At 36.2% G+C, this 23,575-nt stretch overlaps 3 protein-coding genes across 4 annotated transcripts; all 3 read right to left on the bottom strand.

Moving 5' to 3' along the window:
• Positions 1-12,694: 12,694 nt before the first annotated feature.
• LOC130715988 (F-box/FBD/LRR-repeat protein At4g00160-like) lies at positions 12,695-14,270 on the bottom strand. The gene is made up of 3 exons (XM_057566165.1): positions 14,164-14,270; positions 13,335-14,061; positions 12,695-13,241 (listed from the first exon to the last, which is right to left on the bottom strand). Exons 2-3 carry the CDS (start codon positions 14,007-14,009, stop codon positions 12,837-12,839), a joined length of 1,080 nt encoding a protein of 359 aa, XP_057422148.1. The 5' UTR covers positions 14,010-14,061; positions 14,164-14,270; the 3' UTR covers positions 12,695-12,836.
• Positions 14,271-16,011: 1,741 nt separating this feature from the next.
• LOC130716281 (protein MAIN-LIKE 2-like) lies at positions 16,012-19,028 on the bottom strand. Of its 2 annotated transcripts, XM_057566492.1 has the most exons (5): positions 18,928-19,028; positions 18,168-18,422; positions 17,412-18,137; positions 16,566-17,326; positions 16,012-16,477 (listed from the first exon to the last, which is right to left on the bottom strand). In XM_057566492.1, the coding sequence occupies exons 2-5, from the start codon at positions 18,415-18,417 to the stop codon at positions 16,136-16,138; spliced, it is 2,079 nt and encodes a 692-aa protein (XP_057422475.1). In that variant the 5' UTR covers positions 18,418-18,422; positions 18,928-19,028; the 3' UTR covers positions 16,012-16,135. The 2 variants fall into 2 exon arrangements, with proteins under 2 accessions (XP_057422475.1, XP_057422474.1); XM_057566491.1 differs by lacking the exon at positions 18,928-19,028 and having other exon boundaries at positions 18,168-18,438.
• A 1,910-nt stretch (positions 19,029-20,938) lies between these two features.
• Positions 20,939-23,444, bottom strand: LOC130714588 (F-box/FBD/LRR-repeat protein At4g26340-like). Its single transcript, XM_057564497.1, has 4 exons — positions 23,315-23,444; positions 23,120-23,202; positions 21,666-22,535; positions 20,939-21,573 (listed from the first exon to the last, which is right to left on the bottom strand). The coding sequence occupies exons 3-4, from the start codon at positions 22,425-22,427 to the stop codon at positions 21,160-21,162; spliced, it is 1,176 nt and encodes a 391-aa protein (XP_057420480.1). The 5' UTR covers positions 22,428-22,535; positions 23,120-23,202; positions 23,315-23,444; the 3' UTR covers positions 20,939-21,159.
• Between the last annotated feature and the right edge of the window lie 131 nt (positions 23,445-23,575).

Genomic DNA, 23,575 nt, shown 5'->3' with positions numbered 1-23,575 from the left:
AATAATAATAATAATAATAATAATAATAATAATAATAATAATAATAATAATAATAATAATAAACATAACTCATTATGTTGCTATAAAAATTTACCTCATTTAGAATTTCATGATATAGTATTTTTTAAGTTTTATAAACCAAGCAAATATGTGCCAAAAAAGGATGATGATGATGATGAAAGATACACTTTTAATTATTTTTGTTAAAACAAATATCACCTCATTAGTTTTTGTTTTTATCTGTTAGCTCATAGGTTCCAGTTATGAATATCATGTTTTGAATGTGTCTATTATAACTATTTTGGATTGATACAATCATTCTATATCAGAATGAAATCTTTTTTTTTTAAGTTAGTTATTTTGACCATTCCAATCTTTCAAGTTCTATTTCAAAACCTAAGGAAGATTGGTGTTAATGAAAGCAGGCACTTCTCTTTGCTCAATTGAAAAATTATAAGGTTGATCTTTTTAATGACAACAACTTCTACTTACTCCCTCCGTTCCAAAATATAGGTTGTTTTAGGTTGTGCATATTGTTTAAGAGCTCATTAATTGATAATTTTTTTGATTAAAATACCCCTATTTAAAGTTGTGTTATATTAAGGAAAGAGAAATGTTATTATTGGTTAAGTGGATAGTGAGAGTTGTGATAGGTGAAAATTGAAGGTGGTAGTTAAGAAATATAATATTAAATGAGGGTATATAAGGAAGAAATAGAAAAAAAAAGTGCATTGGTTTTGCAAAACAACTTACATTTTGGAATGGATGAAGTATTTTTCTTTAGATATTTTGCTATAGCCCTTGAATGGATGTTGTTTGTTGTGGTACATGTGTTATTCTTTTCATTTATCATTTCTTTTATTTATGCCCCCACAGAAAATCATAATGAGTTTTTTTGGTTTGTTTGTTCATCCTGTTAAAAAAACATAGAATTCCATGAAAGGTTATCCCCCAGCCCTCTATGACCCATATTGTATACCTCAGACACGGTGGTGCTTCTACCTGTAGGTTGTAGGAGTCATGTTGAGAAGATTATACCCATGTCAAGTCTCTATAATGGCCAAATGGTATATGATGGCTGCAATAGAGGATTTCATATCATAACATTCAATGTAGTAACCAAGAAGCTTTGGACTTCTTTCCTCTGTACCCCACTGAAATTTTGGAAGGAAAAACAACAAGAGACAAGGGTTCAGTTTCTGAGAATAGTTCCAAGTATTCTTTATTCTTATTTTTTTTAATTCTTCTACCTTTATGATAAATTTAAATTTGATGATTTTTGGAGACCATGTAGTGTTCATTTGATTTTTCCATTTTAAAACTCATGAAGGTTGTTAAGTTTTGTTAGGACATCTCAAAACAAAAAAAAAATTGTAAATATTTATATAAAAACTAAATTAAATCATTCAATATTTAGAAAACAACCACAAAGAAATATAAATATTACGCTTCTTAAAAAAGTCAAACGCATTTATCGCAAAACTAAAAAAAATTCAAATTTTTATTTTCTTATACTTAAGTAAAATTAATTTTATTTTGTTAGTTTAGAAACTCTATTTTAATAATCATAAAAAAATAATATAAATTTTAAAAAATTTCATGCTATACACAAAAGGACACGGGTCAAAAACTTATCTACAAAATAGTTTGGAACTTTGGATACATTAACAAATTAAATAATTTTTTACCCGTTAACTAATATTAGATCTAAATTAAATTTTTAATGAATTTTGGTCATTCTGTAGATATAATAAAGAAGAAGTTTTCGCAACCTTGAGGGTAAAATAATAATTTAACAAATTTTATACTACATTGAAAATTTGACTATAATTATTTTGGTAAAAATGCAAATTATTCTCCCATATTCAATCATGACCGTTCGTTTCGTAGGAATCTCATTGTCCTTTTGCATTCTCTAATCTATTCACTAAGCTTAATTGTAAAAATCAATGCATTCACATAGGGGTCCTAAGAATCTTTGAAGAGACCTTCAATATTCTTCAGTTTTTTAAACCTTCAATATTTTTCAGTTCTTTTAAACCTTCAATCTTATGTACAACTTAAATTATAGGTATACATACCTCTTTGTCCATACTTTTTTTACCGGTTTTCTTATATGATTTCATAGATTTATTGGTCCATTGATTTGTATGCGTTTCATTATACACTTTTTAGTGTTCTAAAACCATTACAAATGTAGGTGTCCAATAGTGGATTATATTGTTTTTATGTCCACCAATCTTTTTTATTCGGATTCTTTCCTTTCTTTTTGGTACATAGGAAAGATAAATTACCCCCTCTCGGGATCGATCTCTAGACCTTCTTCTCCCTTACCCATATGCCCCCCCAGCTCTTACCACTTGAGCTATCATTAGAGACTCAGTTTCTTTCCTTAAATGTTAATCACTTCGCATATTATAAAAAAAAACTTCACATTTTCTTTTTTAAAACTCTTCACATTTTTAAACGTTAAGTGGATTAATTATTGTATAAAAGACATAAAAAACATGAAAAATAAGATGGTTTTATATTGTAAATCACCTCAATTTAATTACTGTGATCAAAACAATATCATGATTATGAAGTCATAAATATCTAATTAAAGAGTTATCTTTGTAACTTATATCCTACTTATTTGCTTTATCGTCAATTAAGGTTTATAACTGATATCCTACTTTATTTGCCTCATATCTTATAAATGACCAAATTTCTTCTTCTTCTTCTTCTTCTTCTTTAAAATTAATTTCTACTACATTTATGAGGTTCATTTTGACAATAAAATTCATTCAAATATTCATATCGTAAATGAGATATTACTCAACTTAATATTCATATGTTTTTTCGTTGATTTCAAATACTCTCATTGGGACACAATACTGTTTGAGTTGGCAACATTAATATCATAGTGGTGTTAGGCCAAAAAATATGTTTAGAACTATGAGGGATCATCACATTGGGGTAAACAACAAACACAAGTGTGTTGAACACCTCATCTTTCACCCTAAAACCTCAAAACGTTAAGTGTATGAATCATCTTACTTATAAACAGTTCAAAATTGTCATTTTATTTCTATGTTAGACTTTTTTTTTGACAGAAAGTTGGAGCTTTCATTAATGAGAAATACTAAAATCAGAGGTTAATATGCATACTAAACCAGTATGATACTCCTCTAATCCAACAAAACAATAGTTTGTCAAACTTACTCACACTTGATAGACTTACTCACACTTGATAGTGACTTTTATAATTATTTGAATAAACAAAATAAAATTAACACAAGTTTTTAAAAATTACAAACGACAAACAAAAATGAATATCCCCCGTGCATCCCACGGGTCTAAAATACTAGTTAAATATATTTTTTATTCTATATTCATGAAACACCTATGACATAAAAATCTATATGATTTAAAAAAAAATCCATATACAAAAAAATTAAGGGTGTGTTTGGTTTATTTCTATTTTCAAAGAAAACATAAAATAAAGTTCAAAACATATTTGGTTGATTTTTAGAAAATGTTTTCTTTAAAAAAAATTCTTCTAGTACATAAAAAAAAAAGATAATGGTAGATACATCGTTATTCGTTAGTGTAAATTTTTTACCCCGATACAACGTTTTGGGGCTGCTGCATATTTTTCCAGCTGCTGTTTTGCTGAGATATCGAAATTTCCTAATTGCTGTTAGGAGCTTGCTGTTTTTATTGTTGATGTATGCTGGTGCTGATGTTAATTTTGTCGTTGATGTTGCTGCTGTTGCTGATATCGCTGTTGTTGTCGTTGCTGTTTGCTGCTGATGTTATTGCTGTCTTAGTTGCTGTTGCTGATTTCTGTTTTGCTGCTGCTGTTACTGGTATTTCTGTTGCTGTCGTTGCTATGCTGTTGCTGCTGTTGCTGTCATGTTTTCTCTGCTGTCGTAGATATCTATTCTGCTGCTGTTGTTGCTGATATTGTTGTTGCTGTCGTTGCTATGTTGTTGCTGACGGTGCTATCCTATCATTGATGTTTTTCCTTGCTGTCTTGTTGATGCAAACCGCTCCTGTTTGGTTTATGTGATTTTGCTGTTTGGTTTTGGAGTTTGTTTTATTGATGACTATTTCAAGTCTGCTACTCTGCAAAGGAATATCTACAGCGTCAGCATTAAATTCGAGCTTGTTAATTAGTTTTGGTTTAGTTGCAGTTTGGTTTTCCCATGTTGGTGGTACTCTTTTTCCTTGTTAGGTTTTTATCCCATTGGGTTTTTCCTAGCAAGGTTTTAATGAGGCTCCTTCTTGGGATTCTGTTATATGCCATTTTGTGGGTTGGTGGTGGGTTTGTGCACTTTCAATTTGCACCTTTGCTATTGTAATGATCTTTCTTAGACATCTTGTACTTCCTTCAATCTTGGGTCATATTTTAGGCTCAGGATTTATTATTAATAATATACATTTCGCTTTCAAAAAAAAAAAATTTAATTTAGTTTCAATAAAAGAGAAATGTAATAGTTTGTAAAAGAGAAATGTAATAGTTTGTCCTATTTAGCATTGATAGAACAGTTAGATGTTAGTCGTAAACTTTGCACTGACAACGCATATCCTTTAAACTCATAAAAAAAGACTTTCTCATTTTAAGGAGTGAGATGAAAAATGGTGGCGGTGGCGGCAGTGACAACAATGATAGTGGTTGGCGGTGGCAGCAGCAGTGATGACCACACAACGACAATAGTGGTGACAATGATAACAGCAACAACGGTGGTGGCAGTGGTGACGGGCGCAACAGTGGTAGCAGTGGTGGTGGTAAGAAAAAAAAATAGAAAGTAAAAACTGTTATGAATATTTGGATGCCCATCAGAGTTAGGAGTCCATGGGCCAGACCCACATGTATACTTGTTCAACACTCTAAACCTAATAGTATAAATACAAGGGAGTCTGCACCTAGCAGAGCATCTCCATCACACTATTTCTCTATCTTTTGTTCCTCTATTCTCCTCTCTTATTTAGTTGTTTACTCTTTATACATAACACGTTATCAGCACGATAGTCTCTCCATAAAATTCTCAATTCCTAAGTGAAAGAGTAAGTACAACTTCCAGAGTAAGTACCACATCCATGTGGAAGATTATAATTTTATAATTTTTTTCTTCTTCTTCTTTCTTCTTCTTCTTCTTCTTCGAATCATTTATCTATGAGTCAAAAGTACTATAGTAATAAGCATGAATCCTGAAGATTCATAGCCTTACAGTCCAGAAGTACTGTAATTGAATTATTTTGCATGAATCAGGAAGATTCATAGCCTTACAGTCCAGAAGCACTGTAATTGAATTATTTTGCATGAATCATGAAGATTCATAACCTTACAGTCCAGAAGCACTGTAATAATAAGGAATCATGAAGATCCATAGCCTACAATCCAGAAGCATTGTAGTTGAAATATTTTGAATGAATCTTCACTACGTGTCTAGAAGTACCGTAGTAATAAATATGAATCCTGAAGATTCATAGTCTTACAGTCCAGAAGCACTGTAATTAAATTATTTTGAAAGAATCATGAAGATTCATAGCATTACAGTCCAGAAGCACTGTAATAAAGAATCATGAAGATTCATGGCCTACGTGTCTAGAAGCACATAGTGCAATTTTCAAAATATGAATCCTGAAGATTCATAACCTACGAGTCCGGAAGTACCGTAGTTGATTTTTAAAATACGAATCCGGAAGATTCATAGCTATGAGTACAAAAGTACCATTATAATTTTTTTATGAATCATGAAGATTCATAACCTACGAGTCGAGAAGTACCGTAGTGCAATTTTTTAAAATTTGAATCCTGAAGATTCATATCCTACGAGTCCATAAGAATTGTATTGAGGTATATTCTCTTTGAGCTATGAGTTCAGGAGTACCATAGCTTGAATACACAAAAAAAAAAGTTCATGAAGAACTAGAAACTAATATGGATACTTGAATGTAAGAGAGAAATTGCTCTGCATCTCTTTACATATAATCTTCATTCCTTCCTTGATGTGTATGGAGTATTATTGAATCATGCCACTAAAGTGGAAGAGATAAAGAAAGGTCATGAGATACATCAAGAAGAGATCAAGAAAAGAATCATAAAATATACTATATTTAAATCTTTTAAATTGAATTGATCTCTTTAATTTTGTTACTTTTAAAACAGTTCTATGATGACAAGATTATATATATATATATATATTGTGCTATCAATTTTGTCACATTTTTTTTCTTCTTCTTCTCAAAACTATCAATTATTAAAGTCGTTTCTTTTCCAGATTTTTTTTAATATGTGGATATCTTTTTATTATACTCATTGATTCATAAAGGAATATATTCTCAATTTACGTTTATAATGAGTGCTTGATTTTAAAACTAGATACTATGGAAAAAATTTATATGATATCAATTGATTTTGAAGCTCTTAATAAAACTAGAATTGAAGGGTAATTGTAGAAACATTTGTATGTGGATGTACTATTTTATTTAGTACATAAATCTTTATTAAATCTTAAAGGATTTTTTTTAATGTGTAAATATTTATGAGATCATGAAGAGAGTATATTTATGAATAATTCTATGAGTTTGTTATAAAATTATTTTCGTTATTTATGACAAACAAATTTATTTACATGTATTTGAACTTCCTTTTTTGTATGATAAAAGAATATTTAAACAAACTTAGTTGTTTGAAATAAACAAAAGAAGACCTTATAGTCTTTTGTCAATACATTATAGTTCCTGAAGAACTATATCGTTATCATTGATCAAGTTGATTGAAAGATATGTATCTATCATGTAAGCTACAGAAGTAGCTATATTAAGGAAGGATTGAGATATTCCCTGAAGTGAATATTTCAACAAACATGACAAAAGTTATGATCATTTAGATCAACGCATGGTTAAATGTCCCTGAAGGACATCCAATGGCATACATGGTATTGTTTCATGAAATGAAACTTTTGTGGTTGCTCTCTAGAAGAAGCCTATGAAATTTCAAAGCAATATTTTAAAATGGATCATTGACACTCTTGAATAGATCCATAGATCAATAATATTATATTTTTGCAAGAAACAACCCAAATGCAGTTGGAATCATAGAAGTGATATTTGAATCAATGGTTGATGTGATCATGATAATGACTCCTTATATCGGAAGTCTTCCTAACACAATGTGGTGGTCAGTCGACGTGTCCTATTGGCACGGTGATGAAGCAAATTGCAGTGCAATTGCTAATAGCTTGCTGAGGGGGAGCATAATAATGTGTTTGTGACTCACACTTAGGGGGAGAATGTTGAGAATTAAAGTGTGAGTTACAGTCTCACATTGGCGCATGATCTCATGCCTTCTACTCCCCTTATCACCCCTAAATTGATATCAAAGTATACAAATATAAAGAGCATATATAAACATTGTTGCTAGATATTGCTTGGATCGGTAGTAATCCAGAGATGTCAAAACTATTGAGTTTTTCCATGCGATGGATATGAGTTAAAGGAAATTATGAGATGCAATACTCATCTTGTGACACAACTGTCATGTACACAAATTCCTTATTAATCTGAAAGTCTTGAAGGACTTTATTTACATCTAATTGATGTAACGATAAACTATGGGTTGAAAATATCAAAATCCTTAAAAGATTTAAAACGTCAGAAAATTTTACTTCAAACATTGAAGTATTATTTTGAATGAGAAAGTTCTATATATGGAACAAAGTGAATGTGATTGGCATGACCGGTTAGACCATCCCGAGTCTTATGATGCGAAAGTATATGAATTCATACGAGCACTCATCGAAGAACCTGAAGATTCTTCAATATAATTAATTCTTATATCTTGTTCTCATGAACAATTAATAATTGGTAAAATATATGGGTTTGAATCTCGCATACTCTTGAGTATATTAGATGCGATACATGTGCACGTATTCACTCTTTTTATGAGTCATTTAAGTATTTCATAAATTTATCGATGCATCGACTAAATGACCAAATATATGTCATCAACTCTCAATATTGATAGAGTGAAAATTCCAACCTTGATCAAGTTGGTAAATGACATGATTTTGAATATCTAGTTGCACATGTTCGTATTCAAATGATCTAGCTAATTTGTTTAATTAAACGCCTCATATTTATGGCTAGATAATTACATATGAGAACAAATAGCCTTATTTATGGACATGTGATTTTGCAATTAGCAGCATTGACACGCATCAAGCCAACAATTCATTAGAATTCTCCTCATTGTAATTGGTTCATGGTCAGGAACCTAATATCTCTCAACTAAGAATTCTCAATGTGCGTTATATATTTTCAATTGCTCCACCACAACGCACTAAAGTGATACCACAAGGAAAGCTGAGATTATGTAATCAATTTGAGCCATTACCGATAGATATTTCATATCTTACTTGTTGTTTCTCTGCATTAGGGGGAGATGAAATTAAGCAGCTCTGAAAATTTGTAAAGAATGCATATGTATACTCGCACTTTGAACCAGAAGCTCAAAAGATGCATTCTCTAACCGAAAAGGAATTATTAAATTCCTTATATGCTGCAAATACCCTTTTCTAACTTAATATCCCAGTTGGAAAATTTATTATTAGACTAAGGCATGCCTAAAACTTGGTTCAAAAAGATAGATCCTAGAGAAGGATGGTGGTCTTGTTGAGGAGGCAAACTATCTTGAAAAGTGTAGAGACTACAAAAATGTTTATTCCTCCTGAAGAGGTTCAGGTACCTGTAATTATTTATTTAAGAGATCTCATATGATTATGTCTCTACAAGTTAAAACAAGGAACCAAGAACATGAAGAATTGTCGACATGATGAAGTAGCGCTCAATATTAGAAATATGTGCGAGAATCTTGAACCCGAAAATGAATGGGTATGATTGGCCATAAATAGAAAGAAGCAATTCATTTGCTAAATTTAAGGGTCGTTGGACCTCATGTCTATACCCGAAAGGTATAAAGATGATAAGACTTAAAGAGTCTTTGTAGTAAAATGAAATAATGTTGTCATATTTAAGACACATGTGACAATCGTGGTGGATACTTGGAGTTACAACTTATTTGTATGAATCACTTGAGATTGATATCTCTATAAAACTCCTTGAAGATTGTAAGATGCCTAAAGCACACAATTCATGTTCTCAACAATGAACAAATTACTAGATTGAAGCAATCTAGATGATTATTTGCTTAAGGACGGTCACAAAATGACCCAACCAACTCATGCATATTTATGATGAGATGTGAGATTGCTTATGTCATAATTAATGTCAATGACAAAGATTTATTGAGACTCTAGAAGAGCTCACAAAAGCTGTAGATTTGCTAAAGAAAGAATTTGAGATAAAAGAGTTGATAATGAAACTTTTGTCTAGCCTCATCAATTGAGTATCTAAAGGATGAGGTATTTATGTACCAAAGGACTTATATTACAAAGGTACTAAAATGATTCTATATGGACAAATCATGTCCACTGTGTACTCTATTGATTTTAAGGTCATTAAATGTAAATAAAGATCCTTTTAGACCTTGAGAAAAGAATGAAGAATTACTTGATCCTGAAGTACCATATCTTAGTGCTATCAAAGCATTATTGTATCTTGCTAGTCATACTCGACTTGATATATCATTTGCTATTAACTTATTAGCAAGATATAGTTCTTCACCTACACAAAGACATTGGAATGGAAAACAAGTGTTTCGTTATCTTAAAGGCACATTAGATATGAGTTTATTTTTTCCCTTTATGTCCAAGCTTAATCTAATTGGTTATGCAGATGCTGGATATTTGTCTAAATATCTCAAACAGGTTACTTGTTTACATGTGGAGGAACAACCATTTCATGGAGATCTGTGAAAGAAACTATGATAGCCACCTCAGCTAACCTTGCAGGAATATTAGCATTACATGAGGCAAGACGAGAATACGTTTGGCTGAGATTCGTGATTCAATGCGTACTTGATATTGGTGATTTGTCCTCTTGAAAGATGCCGCCAACAACTATATATGACGATAATACTACATGCACTACTCAATCAAAAGAAGGATACATCATGGGAGATGGACAAAGCAAATATCACCGAAGCTTTTCTTCACTCATGATCTACAAAATAATGGTGACATAGACATCCAACAAATTCGTTCAAGTGATAATTTGGCAGACTTATTTACGAAGACTCTTCCAACTACAACATTTGAAAAACTTGTGCAGAATGTGGGAGTTCGTCGGCTTAAAGATTTCAATTAAAATGCATTGTACTCTTTTTTCCTTAACCATGTTTTTTCCCATTGGGTTTTTCATGGTAGGGTTTTTAATGAGGCAATGTACAAAGACGAACTATAGAATGATGTACTCTTTTTCCTTCACTAGGTTTTTATCCCACACTGGAATTTTCCTAGTAAGGTTTTAATGAGGCACATTCTTAAGGGATGGTCATCCAAGGAGGAGTGTTATGAATATTTGGATGCCCATCAAAGTTAGGAGTCCATGGGCCAGACCCACATGTATACTTGTTCAACACTCTAAACCTAATAGTATAAATACAAGGGAGTCTGCACCTAACAGAGCATCTCCATCACACTATTTCTCTATCTTTTGTTCCTCTATTCTCCTCTCTTATTTAGTTGTTTACTCTTTATACATAACAAAAACAACATATTTTCTAAATTTTGAAAATTTTAAAATTAAAACTATTGAAATCAACAATAAAAAGATGATTTAATAATAAAGGATAGTTTAAAATTACATGCTCACAAATCTTGAAAAGTAGAGTTATGATATATACACACCTCTCCACTTCTTTTCCACCTTCATTTTCTATTAATTCTCTTTCCTCTATCAATCAAATCACCTATCACATTTTTACTTTCTTTTTCCTTTCTTTCTATATCTCTCTTCTTCCACCTCTCCACACCTCAAAAAATGAGGAGTCAAAAAATGAGGTGTGAAGATATAACTATTCTGAAAAGTAACATCAACTTACTGCTGAGATGATGAAAGCATCCCCACAGAGGCACAGACCCAGGCATACAACTGACGAGCAATAGAAAGTCTTGAAGGCATAAAAGAAAAACCAAAACTCCTATTGTGTTTTAAATCAAACTTTTAAAGAAAAATTGGTCATACAAACCTTGTATTAAATGCTAAATCAATCTTTGACAATATTGACAGTAAAATTTCAAAGAAAAATTTGAGAGTAACTTAAGGGCTTGTTTGATAGCAGTTTTAGTTTTCAGTTTTTAAAATAGTTTTTAAAAACAATTCTTAAAAACAATTTTCAGAAAAAGAAAACAGTTTGAATGACATGTTTTCGAACATTTAGAAAACTGATATCTGAAAACTAAAAACTAAAAACTAAAACTGAAAACATCTTTTACCTGTTTTGGTTTTTTAGTTTTAAAAACTGAAAATGAGACAAAAAACTGTTTTTGAAAACAGGTCTTACCAAACAAGTTTTCAGTTTTTAAAAACTGAAAACTGTTTTGGAAACAGTTATCAAACAGGCCATTAGTTTATATCAACTAATATTGACAAAACAAATGTTAATAACGCAACAATAACACTTCAATGGAAAGCCTGACAGGGACTAAGATTTTATGACCCAAATACCAAATGAGCCCATATCCAACATGAACTGCAGATCAACTTGCATGAATCATGATTCATAACAGCACCCCCAAACATGATAACTGGTTCCAATCACAGGTATCCAGTCCCGCCTCCTGCACTTGGATCCTATTCCTGTGGTGCAGCAATTTATAGGTTCCTTATAACATGTTACATCCAAGATGGAAAAACTTAAGTAAGTAGTAACCTTATCTTTTAATGGAAAATTTGACAGCAACTAATAATCTGTCAACTTAGACATCAACAGTTTAATAACACCACAACAGTACTTAAATGAAAAAATTGACAGCAACTAGGATTAATCACCCTAAAATCAAATGTTAGCCCATCCAAAATGAATTATAAACCAACTAGGACTAAACACAGCAGCTCCATGGCCACTCCATCTAAACTTCTTCCAATCACAGTTATCAAGATTGAAGTTCATCTCCCTACACTTGGGTCCCATTCCACAGAATCAGAAATTTGCAGGTTCGTTATAAAATGTTACATCCAAGATTAACCAGCCTAATGTTTAAATGGAAAACTTGACAACAACGAAGATTTGTCAACTTAGACCTCAATAGTTTAATTTAATAACACCACAATAACACTTTAATGAAAAATTTGGCAGCAACTAAGATTAATCACCCTAAAATAACACGTGCTCCCATCCAAAATGACTTAACACCACAACCTGGAAATTTTAAGCTGATGTGAACAGTAACTGAATGCTGTGAACAGTAACAGGTCTATTGTAACCCCTCCACCAGTGTTCAGTTCTAGATATGTGCATGCTTAGTGTGTATATATAATAAAAATCCACAGATTATTCTTTTCTGGTTCCACTCTCCACCAGAACAATGATGCGAGTTGAAGAGCACATTCATAATTCAGTTACTGTATCATGCATATCAATATTCTGCAGATCAATAACCACAAAATGGGAGCATATAGGTGTAACTCTACGCAAAAAAAAATTGTCCACAAAAAATATATAACTTCAAAGGAGCTAGTCATTTGATTAAAAACACAAATCTCCACTCCGTTGAAAACATATGACATTTAAGGACTACCATTGAACAAGAGACAAGTTCCATTTCCTTCGAAATATCAGCAGTTGTACAATAGGTAGATAGGTAGATAAACTAAGTACCAATGCAATAATCTAACATTATAGAATCAATTTGCAGCTACTAACTAGAGCCTGTCACTCATTTTCATTTAAATGAAAGTTGACAAATCATAGAACTCCTTGAGCATGAGGACAATTCTTTCAGCAATTCGACCTTTAGCTCTGAGGAACACAGAGTGCAAATTGTCATTGTCCGTAAAACTCTTGAATTCTGCATAATATATTTTGCAAAATACAGCCCACTTTCTGTGCCTTCACAATTTATAATAGAACATTTTCTAAGCTGTGAAGAAAGGCATTCAGGAACAAAACAGGGGGAAGTCCAAACCAAATCATCAGAATCATCAAAACTTTTCCGCATATCAAGGACAAAATTTTGAAGCATAGGGCACTGCTTGAGCATTGCAAGTACCATATCCCAGCTCATATCCCATTCCCGCGTAAGCTCCAGATGAGTTAAATTAGGAAAAATGGGAATGTCATTCATGTACTGCAAGAGTAAAAAAAAGAGTAATCACAAACATTAGTGACATATTTTTCAAATTAAAACAAATTAAACACACTTTTTAACATATATACAAACCTTGTCAATGCCAAGAGATCCTACAAAAATATCGAAACTAACATCATGTATATCTGCCCTGACCAACTTAGATAAGCTTCCACCGTTCTTATTACTAGGAACATCCTCAAGACCCCAATAGTATATATCACTCAGACCCATATACTCAAGAATTGGACACCTAGTAAGAAGATCCACAAGATTCTGCGGTTGTGGAAAACCGACATCGTTCAAATGCAGAGTTTTGAGTGAAGGAAGATCAACAACGGAAAATTGATCCAATAATAACCGCGCCAAGTTGAGAACAACCAGAGTATTGCAGCAGAAAATGCAGCTGCTCAAGCTCAATCGAACACCGGACAGCTGGATGTAGAGATTCTCAAGCCCGCGTCGTATTGCAGCATTAACCCATATCTTGAGGTCAAAATCAGAGAGGTACAAACCAGCTCGACATTGGAGGCGAAATGTTGTAATAGGAAAATCTCTGTTGAGAATGGTTGCATATATGAAGTCTGTGAAGCAGTGAAAGGGTTTGGAGCTTTGGTCATCAAAGAAGAGATTGGACACCACTGAGAGCCACAGTGGCTTCCACCTCTTTGAAAGAATGCTGGTGACTACAGCCATTGGAGTTGGAAGAAAGGAGAGAATGTGACAAAGGAGTTCATCTGGCAACATGCTAATCCTGTCAACCGCCATTGATTCAAATACACAGAACCCAAATCTGCCACTGACCCAATTTTTACAAACCCTAGCAAAACAACATGTGATTGAAAAAGACCATTTCTGAGTGAGATAAGCTTCAATTGAATTAATAGCAGAGGTAACTGAGGAGAGGAAGAAAAATACGAACCACACAGCCTCCGACGAGTAGAGACTAGTGGAAGGCAGGGTTAGGGGGAGTTGAGTTTGGCACCCCACCTATGGGGGGAGTTGGGTTTGGGGCCTCCCCTATGAGGCTGCGCGCCCCACCCTTTTTTTTTAAACCCAAAAGTGCCCTACGGAAAGGTACTTTCCGTATTCAATTTAACTGAATACGGAAAGGTACTTTCCGTATTATATTTTGATGAATACGGAAATGTATTTTCCGTATTTAACTCTGACAGGATTCCCCCTTTTTCCACCATTACTCCTCCCTCACCAACTTTCACCAACCCCTCACCAGCCCCCCTGAACCTCCTCAATGCCTCCAGACCACCCTCTCTCTCACCCTCTCCTACCTCACTTTCATTCCCAAGCTCTCCACCACCATCCACTCCTTCATTTCCCAAGCTCTCCACCACTACAACAAGTGTTGTAGTAGAGGTAAGTCTATGTGTTTATTTGTTGTTATTTTGTAGGATTAAGTAGTGGAAGTAGTTAGATTAAGTAGTTTAAGTAGTTAGATTAAGTAGTTTAAGTAGTTAGAAGGATGGGTTTTTGAATTCTGAGTCGTGATATAATACGGATTGTTATCTTCCGTATTGAATATGGAAAGGTACTTTCCGTATTCAGTATGGAAAGTAACAATCCGTATTCGGTATGGAAAGTATATTTCCGTATTGAGTATGGAATGTAACTTTCCGTATTCTCTTCCAGGGATGACAGATTCATTTTTCTTTGGTGAGTCACAATTGATTGAAGCTGGATTTCACAATGGTCAACCTGAAGAGGCCACTACAGAGGTGCCACCACCAGCATTTGTGCCCCCGTGTATAAGTATAGATGTCTCGCATTTATTTGCAACTGATCAGGTATTCTTTGAACATATTTTTGCATTGTTTTGAGAGTGTAATATATCAATTCTTATTATGTCTTGATCACCCTTGTAATCAATTCTTATTATTATAACAGATTTTCCCTACCCGTGATGATCTTATCAATTGGGTTCATGGAATTGCGATTGAAAATGGATATGTTACGTTGATCACAAAGTCAGATTATGGTGGGAATGGAAGCAGAAAAGCTTATGTCATGTTGGGGTGCGAGAAGCATGGTAAATATGTTCCTTATAGAGACCCTGACCTTGTTGAAGGGACGAGATCACAAAAGACAGGTTGTCCTTTTAGACTAAAAGGACGACCTAGGAAAAATGGCATAGATAGAGATTGGCGGCTAAAGGTGATGGAAGGTATACACAACCATGAACCAGCTAGGTCACTACTTGGGCACAATTTTGTTGGTCGTCTAAAACCCGGAGAGAAGGAGCAAGTGGGAAAAATGACAAGGAGTTGGGTTCCACCGAGAAAGATGTTGTTGACTTTGAAGGAAAACAATCCTTCAAACTTGACTACCATATCTCAGATTTATGGTGTTTGCAAGAGGTTAAGAAAATCCCTCCGCGGGGGATTGACAGAAATGCAACACTTGTTGAAGAAGTTGGACGGTGACAAGTATGTCCACTTTGAAAGTTGGACGGTGACAAGTATGTCCACTTTGAAAGACATACGCATTAATCTTTTAAATTTGCAATTTACTTGCAGGTTGCTGTGTTTGCACCGAGTAAATCTGTTCGTTATCTGAATATAACGTTGCCCAACATAGTCAAAGTATTTCCACAGGATAGCGGACCCCACGACTTCATCGATATCACTGAGGATTAATTTTGTTTTCGTGTTGCTTCTGAATAATTTCGTGTACCCTTTAAACTGTTTGCCATGAATTATTTATGTTACTTATCCTGCCTTTGATTATTTACGGTGTAGTTATACGGGTTTTTTTCAATACAAGAGTCGGCATATAATGAGTGAAAATAGAAAGCATGATTAATATAAAGAGAGTCCTAATACAAAGAGTCACATGTCATAATATAAAAATACAAAAAAAATATACAAATATATAGTCAATCACTCGCCCCGACCCCTACCGGCCCCTCTACGACCTCTAGGTCCACGGGCTCTGCCTCCACGGCCTCTGCCTCCACGCGCACCCTCTGCAGGAGCACCCTCTCCACGGGCTCTGCCTCCACGGCCTCTGCCTCCACGCGCTCTGTCTCCACGACCTCTGCCTCCTGCAGCTCTAGCTCCTCGGACAGCAGCAAAGGCTACCCCCTGGGTACCAATGAAGGCATTGGATCTAATAAGATCCAGCGCCCTCTCAGTGAGGGATCGGGAATGCGTGCCCTCTGCAGGAGCATCTGGCACCTCGAGTGACTGCTCCAACAAGTCCACGGCCCGACGCATAACAGTCTGCAAAAATAATGTAGATACATTAGATACAAATAAAATATCATGAACAAAAAATCACAATTGAATGGAAAATAAAATTCAAACTTACCACTGCACTGAACTCCTCCCTCCTATCATCAGGGATGATGAACCGATGGGACACAGCGCTGTACCACCTCATGTAATCCTCCACAGCCTCTCCCGGATATGTAGCGGGGATCCCCTGAGGGCGGAGGTGCGGCGCAAACTCAGCAAAGGCAGCATCTGCGGTCTCAGCAAGGGACCCAGACGTCTGGATCTCAGAGGGGTGTCGAGGGACATCCTGTATGAAGCCAAACTGGCGCAGAACCCTCTCTGGTAGATGCCGTCGAACAACACGGCCAAATGGCGACCGGATGTAGCCAGAATACATGGCCCTCGGATCCCGTGGTCGATGAGCCCGATGGTCCTCAAATGGGGTCCATATAACGTCATCCACCGTCAGCTCATCGAGCATGACTCGCCTCTCATCAAGGCCTGCATGCCCGACCCGGGACATAGCCCACCGCCGCGCCCTAGGCTGGTCCTGCGAGTACTCCGGATCCGCCCTACGGATAATGACGCGGTCAGAAAGGTACTCGTAGACCCATCCTAGCAGGAGCGAGGTAAAACCTCCCATCTGGGCCGTCCCCCTCTTGGACGCTCGACTAAGCTGGTCGTATAGCGTAGCGAACGCAATCGCGCCCCACGCGTACTCGCACACTCGACCAAGATCCTCCAACATCCCTATCCAGTAGACGGTCGTATGGTAGCCTCCGCTCTTGCTAGCAAAGAGCGTGGCGCCTAGCTGGTTCACCAGCCAAATCCGTGCAGCGTCCTCATATCGGTGCTCTACAATGAAGTGAATTAAGTTAATAGTTTATAACAATACAATAATAATAGATACAAAGACAATACAATAATAATTAAGACATACCCGCCAACGCAGCCTCATACCGGGTCTGCAAGACCCCAAAGCGAATAGTCTGGGACCTATTCGTATCAAACTCAGCCTCATAAATACCAACAGATCCTCCCATCAACTGAGCACAGAGCGCTGCACACTCGTCCCTCTCCCCCCTCCCAGGCGTATAGAACCTCGACCCCATGGGGAGATGGAGAAGAGCCGACACGTCGTCCAAGGTGATAGTCATCTCCCCGAACGGCATGTGGAAGCTACTAGTCTCCTCATGCCATCGCTCCACAAGGGCCAAAATAAGGCCTGCATCTGTCACCGGGTAGCTGCAATATGGTAGCTGATGAAGACCCGTCTGCTCAATCAACTCTCGAACCCGCCTGTGACTGTCTGAATCACCATCACAAGCAAGGTTCCAAACCTTCCCCCCAGCTGTGGCCACCTTCAACTGTCGACGGTCCACATACCGCTCGTCTGTGCGTAGGAGTGCATGCCACGCCCAGGGAGCCTTGTGATCAGCATAATGGGTGAGGAGCGATAGCTCAACAGGCCCCCCCGGAAACGGCGGCAACCTCTGGATTAGGTCCTCCTCGCCACCCTGTGCCCCCTGCTCCCCCTGCTCTGGCGGCAGGACATCAGCATCAACAGTAGGCGGAGGAATACTATCCTCGTCAGATCCTCCCATGCCGGATGAGGCCTCGCCTGATGACTCCTCGCCGGAAGACTCCTCGCCTGAGGACTCCTCGCCTGAGGACTCCTCGCCTGAGGACTCCTCACCTGATGACTCAACCATGGGAGAGGGCGGAGAAACAACTGTAGGTATCTCAACCGTGGGAGACGGCGGATAATCAACCAGAGGAACCTCAATCATGGGAGATGGCGGAGAAACAACTGGAGCTGAAGCCTCCACCGCCTGAGAGGTTGCAGCATGATCGCCGCGCCGGCTAGAAGCATGTAACCGCCGGTGTCTATCCTCAGTAGCCCCGACATCCTCACTAGAAGCATGAGACCTCTTTCTGTTCTTCATTCTCACTATATATTCAGAGCAAACATTCACTATATATACCATTTCAGCCATAGACAGAAACATGATGCAAGCAAATGGAAAATTCCTAGAATTTTATAAGTACATAGATGATAATCGGATCTTCTGTGGATTATGCATGCTTGGATCAACTTTTATTTTCCTAATAATCAATTATGGCATCTAGAATACGGAAAACCATTTTCCATATTCAATACGGAAAACGTTGGGTTTGGTTCTGAGATGAATACGGAAAACGTTTTTCCGTATTCAATACGGAAAACCATGTTCCATACTGAATACGGAAAACCATTTTCCATATTCAATACGGAAACCTGTGATCCGTATTTACCCAGAAACGCCATTAACGACAATGAGCTATCGGCCCTAAACCCAAACCACATTCAAGACATTTCAGCCAACAATACCTCTACACAAGCAACAATCGACTACCCTAGGGTTCAATGATTAACATAATTTCAAGTTAAATGGGGAAAATCCAAAAATCCTTACCTCTAGGTTTCAATTCTGAGAATGGGGTTGTGAAGAGCTTTGATGGAGATGATGGAACCTTTCAAGTACACGGTTCAAGCAAGGGGAGCGACAGAGATCGAAGGTTGAAGAGGGGAGAAGAGCTTGGTAAAATACGGAAATGGGTTTGAAATGGGTTTGAATAAACCCTTGCCGGTTTACATACTAATATAATACGGATATTAAACTTCCGTATTCAATACGGAAATGTGTCTTCCGTATTCTATTAAAGGGGGGCGTTCCAGTAATTTCCCCACTTTAAGTGGGGCGGGGAGCCCCATAGGGGGGGCCCCAAACCCAACTCCCACCTATGGGGCTTGGCACCCCACTTTATCAAATACGGAATTTAAAATTCCGTATTCTCCCTATTGAATACGGAACTTAAAATTCTGTACTGTATTTAAGCATGCGTGTCACATTTTCAACCACTCATTATATACTAAAACAGATACGGAATTTTATTTTCCGTATTGATACGGAACTTTAAATTCCGTATTTAATAAAGTGGGGTGCAAAGCCTAAGGGGTGGGGCACCAAACTCAATTCCCAGGGTTAGGATTTCTGAAAATTATTATGAAAATGATATGTACGTAATATAAATAAAATTAAAATCTGGTTTGTTTCTGAATGAGATGATTTGCTGCACGTATGCAATGTTGGTCCTGTGGTAACTCGTAAACCTCCTTCATTAACAAACAAACGGTAGGACCAACGTTGCAGACTGTCAGCAAAGTCAGGGACCATCTGTATAATTAAATTAGGTGGGGGACTAAAATCGTGAAATTGATAAACGTCAAGGACCAAAGTTACAATTAAGCCTATAATATAAATAGGGTATCACCTGCCTAATGCAGTTAGAAGCCCGACACTAATTTGGAGAGATCTTTAGGCTTTGCACACACAGTTAGTCAGAATTGCAGAGACATGGCTGTTGAGGTTAAATACTATTGGAAATCTGGCTCACCTCCATGACCTATATTCGGAGATTATTTGGAATTCCATATTTCTGTTATGGTTGATACTCGTGTAATTGAAACTTCCCCACGTTTCATATACGAACAACCTCAATCGTTTTTTGAGTTGTGTGAAGATTATATACGAAAATTCTTATCCTGCCATTTGTACACACCATTCGATCTGCACCAAGTAGCCGATGAGATCAAGTTTTTCATCCAAGAGAAGTTTTCGATTGAAGATGATGATAGTATTGTTATTGCTCCGGAATCACTTCCCCAGGAGTTCTGTCTATTCATTAGTATTGGCAGTGAAGAATATGTAAAAGAGAAAATAAAAAAGAAGGGTTGTGCTATATGTTTGGAGGACTATGGTGAAGATGACATAGCTTGGATGTTCTCATGTGTTCACGCCTTTCACAAAAAGTGTATTGCAAAGTGGTTGCGTAAGGGTGATTCTTGCCCCCTGTGTCGCGACCCTTTGGAAAAAAAATGTATGAGAAAAAAGAAAAAGGATGATCGATACACACCCGAGCAACGCATTCATAGATATTGGAATAGAAGACAAGTAACTCTCTTGAATGATTTTTTCATTTTTTTGTGATATATGAAGAGAAAGTGTGTATCAAAGTTGCAGTACGTGGAATGAGGGTAGATGGTAGGGATTTTTTGTGGGGTGTTTTATCAGGTTTTTGGGAGGTCTTTTGCTTTGGGGTACTGCAGGAGAGGGAGGGTGTTCAAAATTTAATTTGCATGTGAGAGCTAAAGGGTGTACCCTGCTGGTTCAACTTATTGGTGATAGTGATTAGACCGCAAGAGTTATGTTGTTTTTTTGTATCATGCATATCAATATTTAGCTGGACCCTGCTTGTTCAATTTAAATTCCACAGATTTTTCTATTCTGGGTCCAGTCTCCACCAGGACAATGATGCGAGTTGAAGAGCACATTCAACTTCAGTTATTGTATCATGCATATCAATATTTAGCAGATCAATAACCACAAAATGGAAGCATATAGATGTAACTCAACTCCAAAAAAATGTCCACAAAAGATATAAAACTTCAAATGAGCTAGTCATTTAATTAAAAATACAAATCTTCAATTCCTTGAAAAGATGACATTTACCGACTATCATTGAACAAGAGACAAGTTCCATGTCCTTCAAAACACTAGTAGTTTTACTATAAGCAGATAAACTAAGTACCAATGCAATCATCTAAACACAATTTGCAGCTACTAACTAGAGCCTGTCGTTCATTTTCATATAAATGAAAGTTCACAAATTGTAGAACTCCTTGGGCATAAGAACAATTCTTTCAGCAGTTCAATCTTGTCGACATTTAATTCTGACAAACCCCGAGTCCATATTGTCATTGTTCGTAAAACTCTTGAATTCTGCATAATATATTTTGCAAAATGCAGCTCACTTTCCTTGACTTCAGAATTTATAATGTCGCATGTCCTAAGCTGTGACGAAAGGCATTCTGGAACACAACAGGGGGAAATCCAAACCGGCTCCTTGTAATATGCATAATGTGTCTGCATATCAAGGACAACATTTTGAAGCATAGGGCAGTGCTTGAGTATTGCAAGTACCAAATCCCAGCTCATATCAAATCCCAACATAAGCTCCGCATGAGTTAAATTGGGAAAAAGTGGAATGTCATCCAGGTACTGCAAGAGTAAAAAAGAGTACTAACAAACATTAGTGTCATTTTTTTTCAAAATCAAACGAGTTAAACACACTTTTTAAAATTTATACAAACCTTGTCAAACTCAGGAGATTCTACAAAAATATCAAAACCAATGGCATGTATATCTGCCCTGACCAATTTAGATAAGCTTTTAAAGTTCTTATAACAAGGTATGCATCCAACATCATAGTATATTACCCACAGATGCATATACTCAAGATTTGGACATCCAGCAAGAAGATCCACAAGATACTGTCTTCCTGGAAAGTGAGCATCTTTCACATCCAGAGTTTTGAGTGAAGGAAGGTCAGCAAAAGATACAAGATCTTGGCGTTCTATAAACGCAACATCAATCAAATGCAGAGTTTTGAGTGAAGGAAGGTGAGCAAAAGAAATTACATCCAGGTCTTCTAATCCCACCAACTCAAGAACAACCAGAGTTTTGCAGCTGAAAATGCAGCTGCTCCAGCTCAATTGATTACGCGGCAGCCGGATGTAGAGGTTCTCAAGTCCACGTTTTATTGCAGCGTTGACCCATATATTGAGTTCGGAAACAGAAAAGTTGAAATGGGAATCCTCACATTGCAGACGAAATGTTCTAATGGGCACATCTCTGGTGAGAATGGTTGCATATATGAACTTTGTGAAATATAGATAGGGTTTGTCATTTAGAAGGTAGCTTCGGTCGTCAAAGAAGAGAGCAGGAACTGATAGCCACAATGGCTTCCACCTCTTTGAAAGAACACTCGTGGATGCAGCAATTTGAGTTGGAAGAAAAGAGAGAATGTGATAAAGTACTTCATCTGGCAACATGCTAATCCTGTCAACCTCCATTGATATCAAACACACAGAACCCAAATATGCCTCTGAAGTCTGACCCAATAGATTTTCACAAACCCTTAACCATCAAACAAAGCCCAACAAATACAACCAGCAAAAAACCTGCAATGGGAAATGTCATTTTTGAGTGAGATAACCTTCAATCAAAAATTAATAATGAAAAGGAGAAGTGAGAGATCCTGCGATCGGAATAGAGCATGTCCTGATAAAGTTACTTTTTGCAATGAGAGATACATCAAGATCTCTTCTCCAAAGTGATTAGAGTATGTCCACTATAAAGTGATTTTCTTACTTCTCTTTTACAAGTTCTCTCTATCTCTTTAATCATTCTTCTAGTTTTTCTAATGTGTAGCTTCAATCTATTTGTCATTTCAGGTTCCGATTCCACATGAAAAATAGTTAGTGTATATGGTTTTGATTTCTAGTTTATGGGGTTCTTCAATTATCAAAAATCCTTAAGATGTGTTGAGTAGGCTATCTATCAAGCTAAGAGTGAAAAACTGTAGAAGTAAAATTGTTAATCCCCTTTACTTGCTTCATCAACTATTAGTTGAAGTTGCAAAGGTCACAAATGATGTACACATATATTTTACATATCAAATTGTTAATACAAAGTTACAAACTTATAGGACTCCTATTTATATACATTTTGTACTGAAAAGGGTGACAAGGATTTCAGTTCATACCTGTAATTAACAATTCAATCTACAATATGCACATGTATTATATAGGAATCTGCCATGACTGACCCGATAGCTTTACGCAAACCCTAGCAAAACAACATGCGATTGGTAAAGATAATTTGGGAGTGAGATAACCATGAATTCATTGAATTGAAGGTTGCAGAGGAAAGTGAGAAATGGGAGAGATACGATACGAACCTTGGTAGAAGAAGATGGAATTGAGGCTCCGACGAGGAAGCTTTGAACCACCGGTAGAACCGTGATCCTCCTTTGCCCTTTGATTTAAGCGATGCGAGACCTGTGAGGGGTTATTTTGTCTTTAGCTAACTAACTATTTTTAGAAACTTTTATATTCTACTAATAAAAAAGATAATTATTAAAGATAACATATTTTTTTGAAACTTATTAAAGATAACATATTACATGGACAAATGTGTTTTTTTTTTCATTTAACTTAAG

Source organism: Lotus japonicus, chromosome 4, assembly GCF_012489685.1.
Source record: "Lotus japonicus ecotype B-129 chromosome 4, LjGifu_v1.2".
Taxonomy (NCBI): domain Eukaryota; kingdom Viridiplantae; phylum Streptophyta; class Magnoliopsida; order Fabales; family Fabaceae; genus Lotus; species Lotus japonicus.
This window is presented reverse-complemented; position numbering and strand designations above follow the sequence as displayed.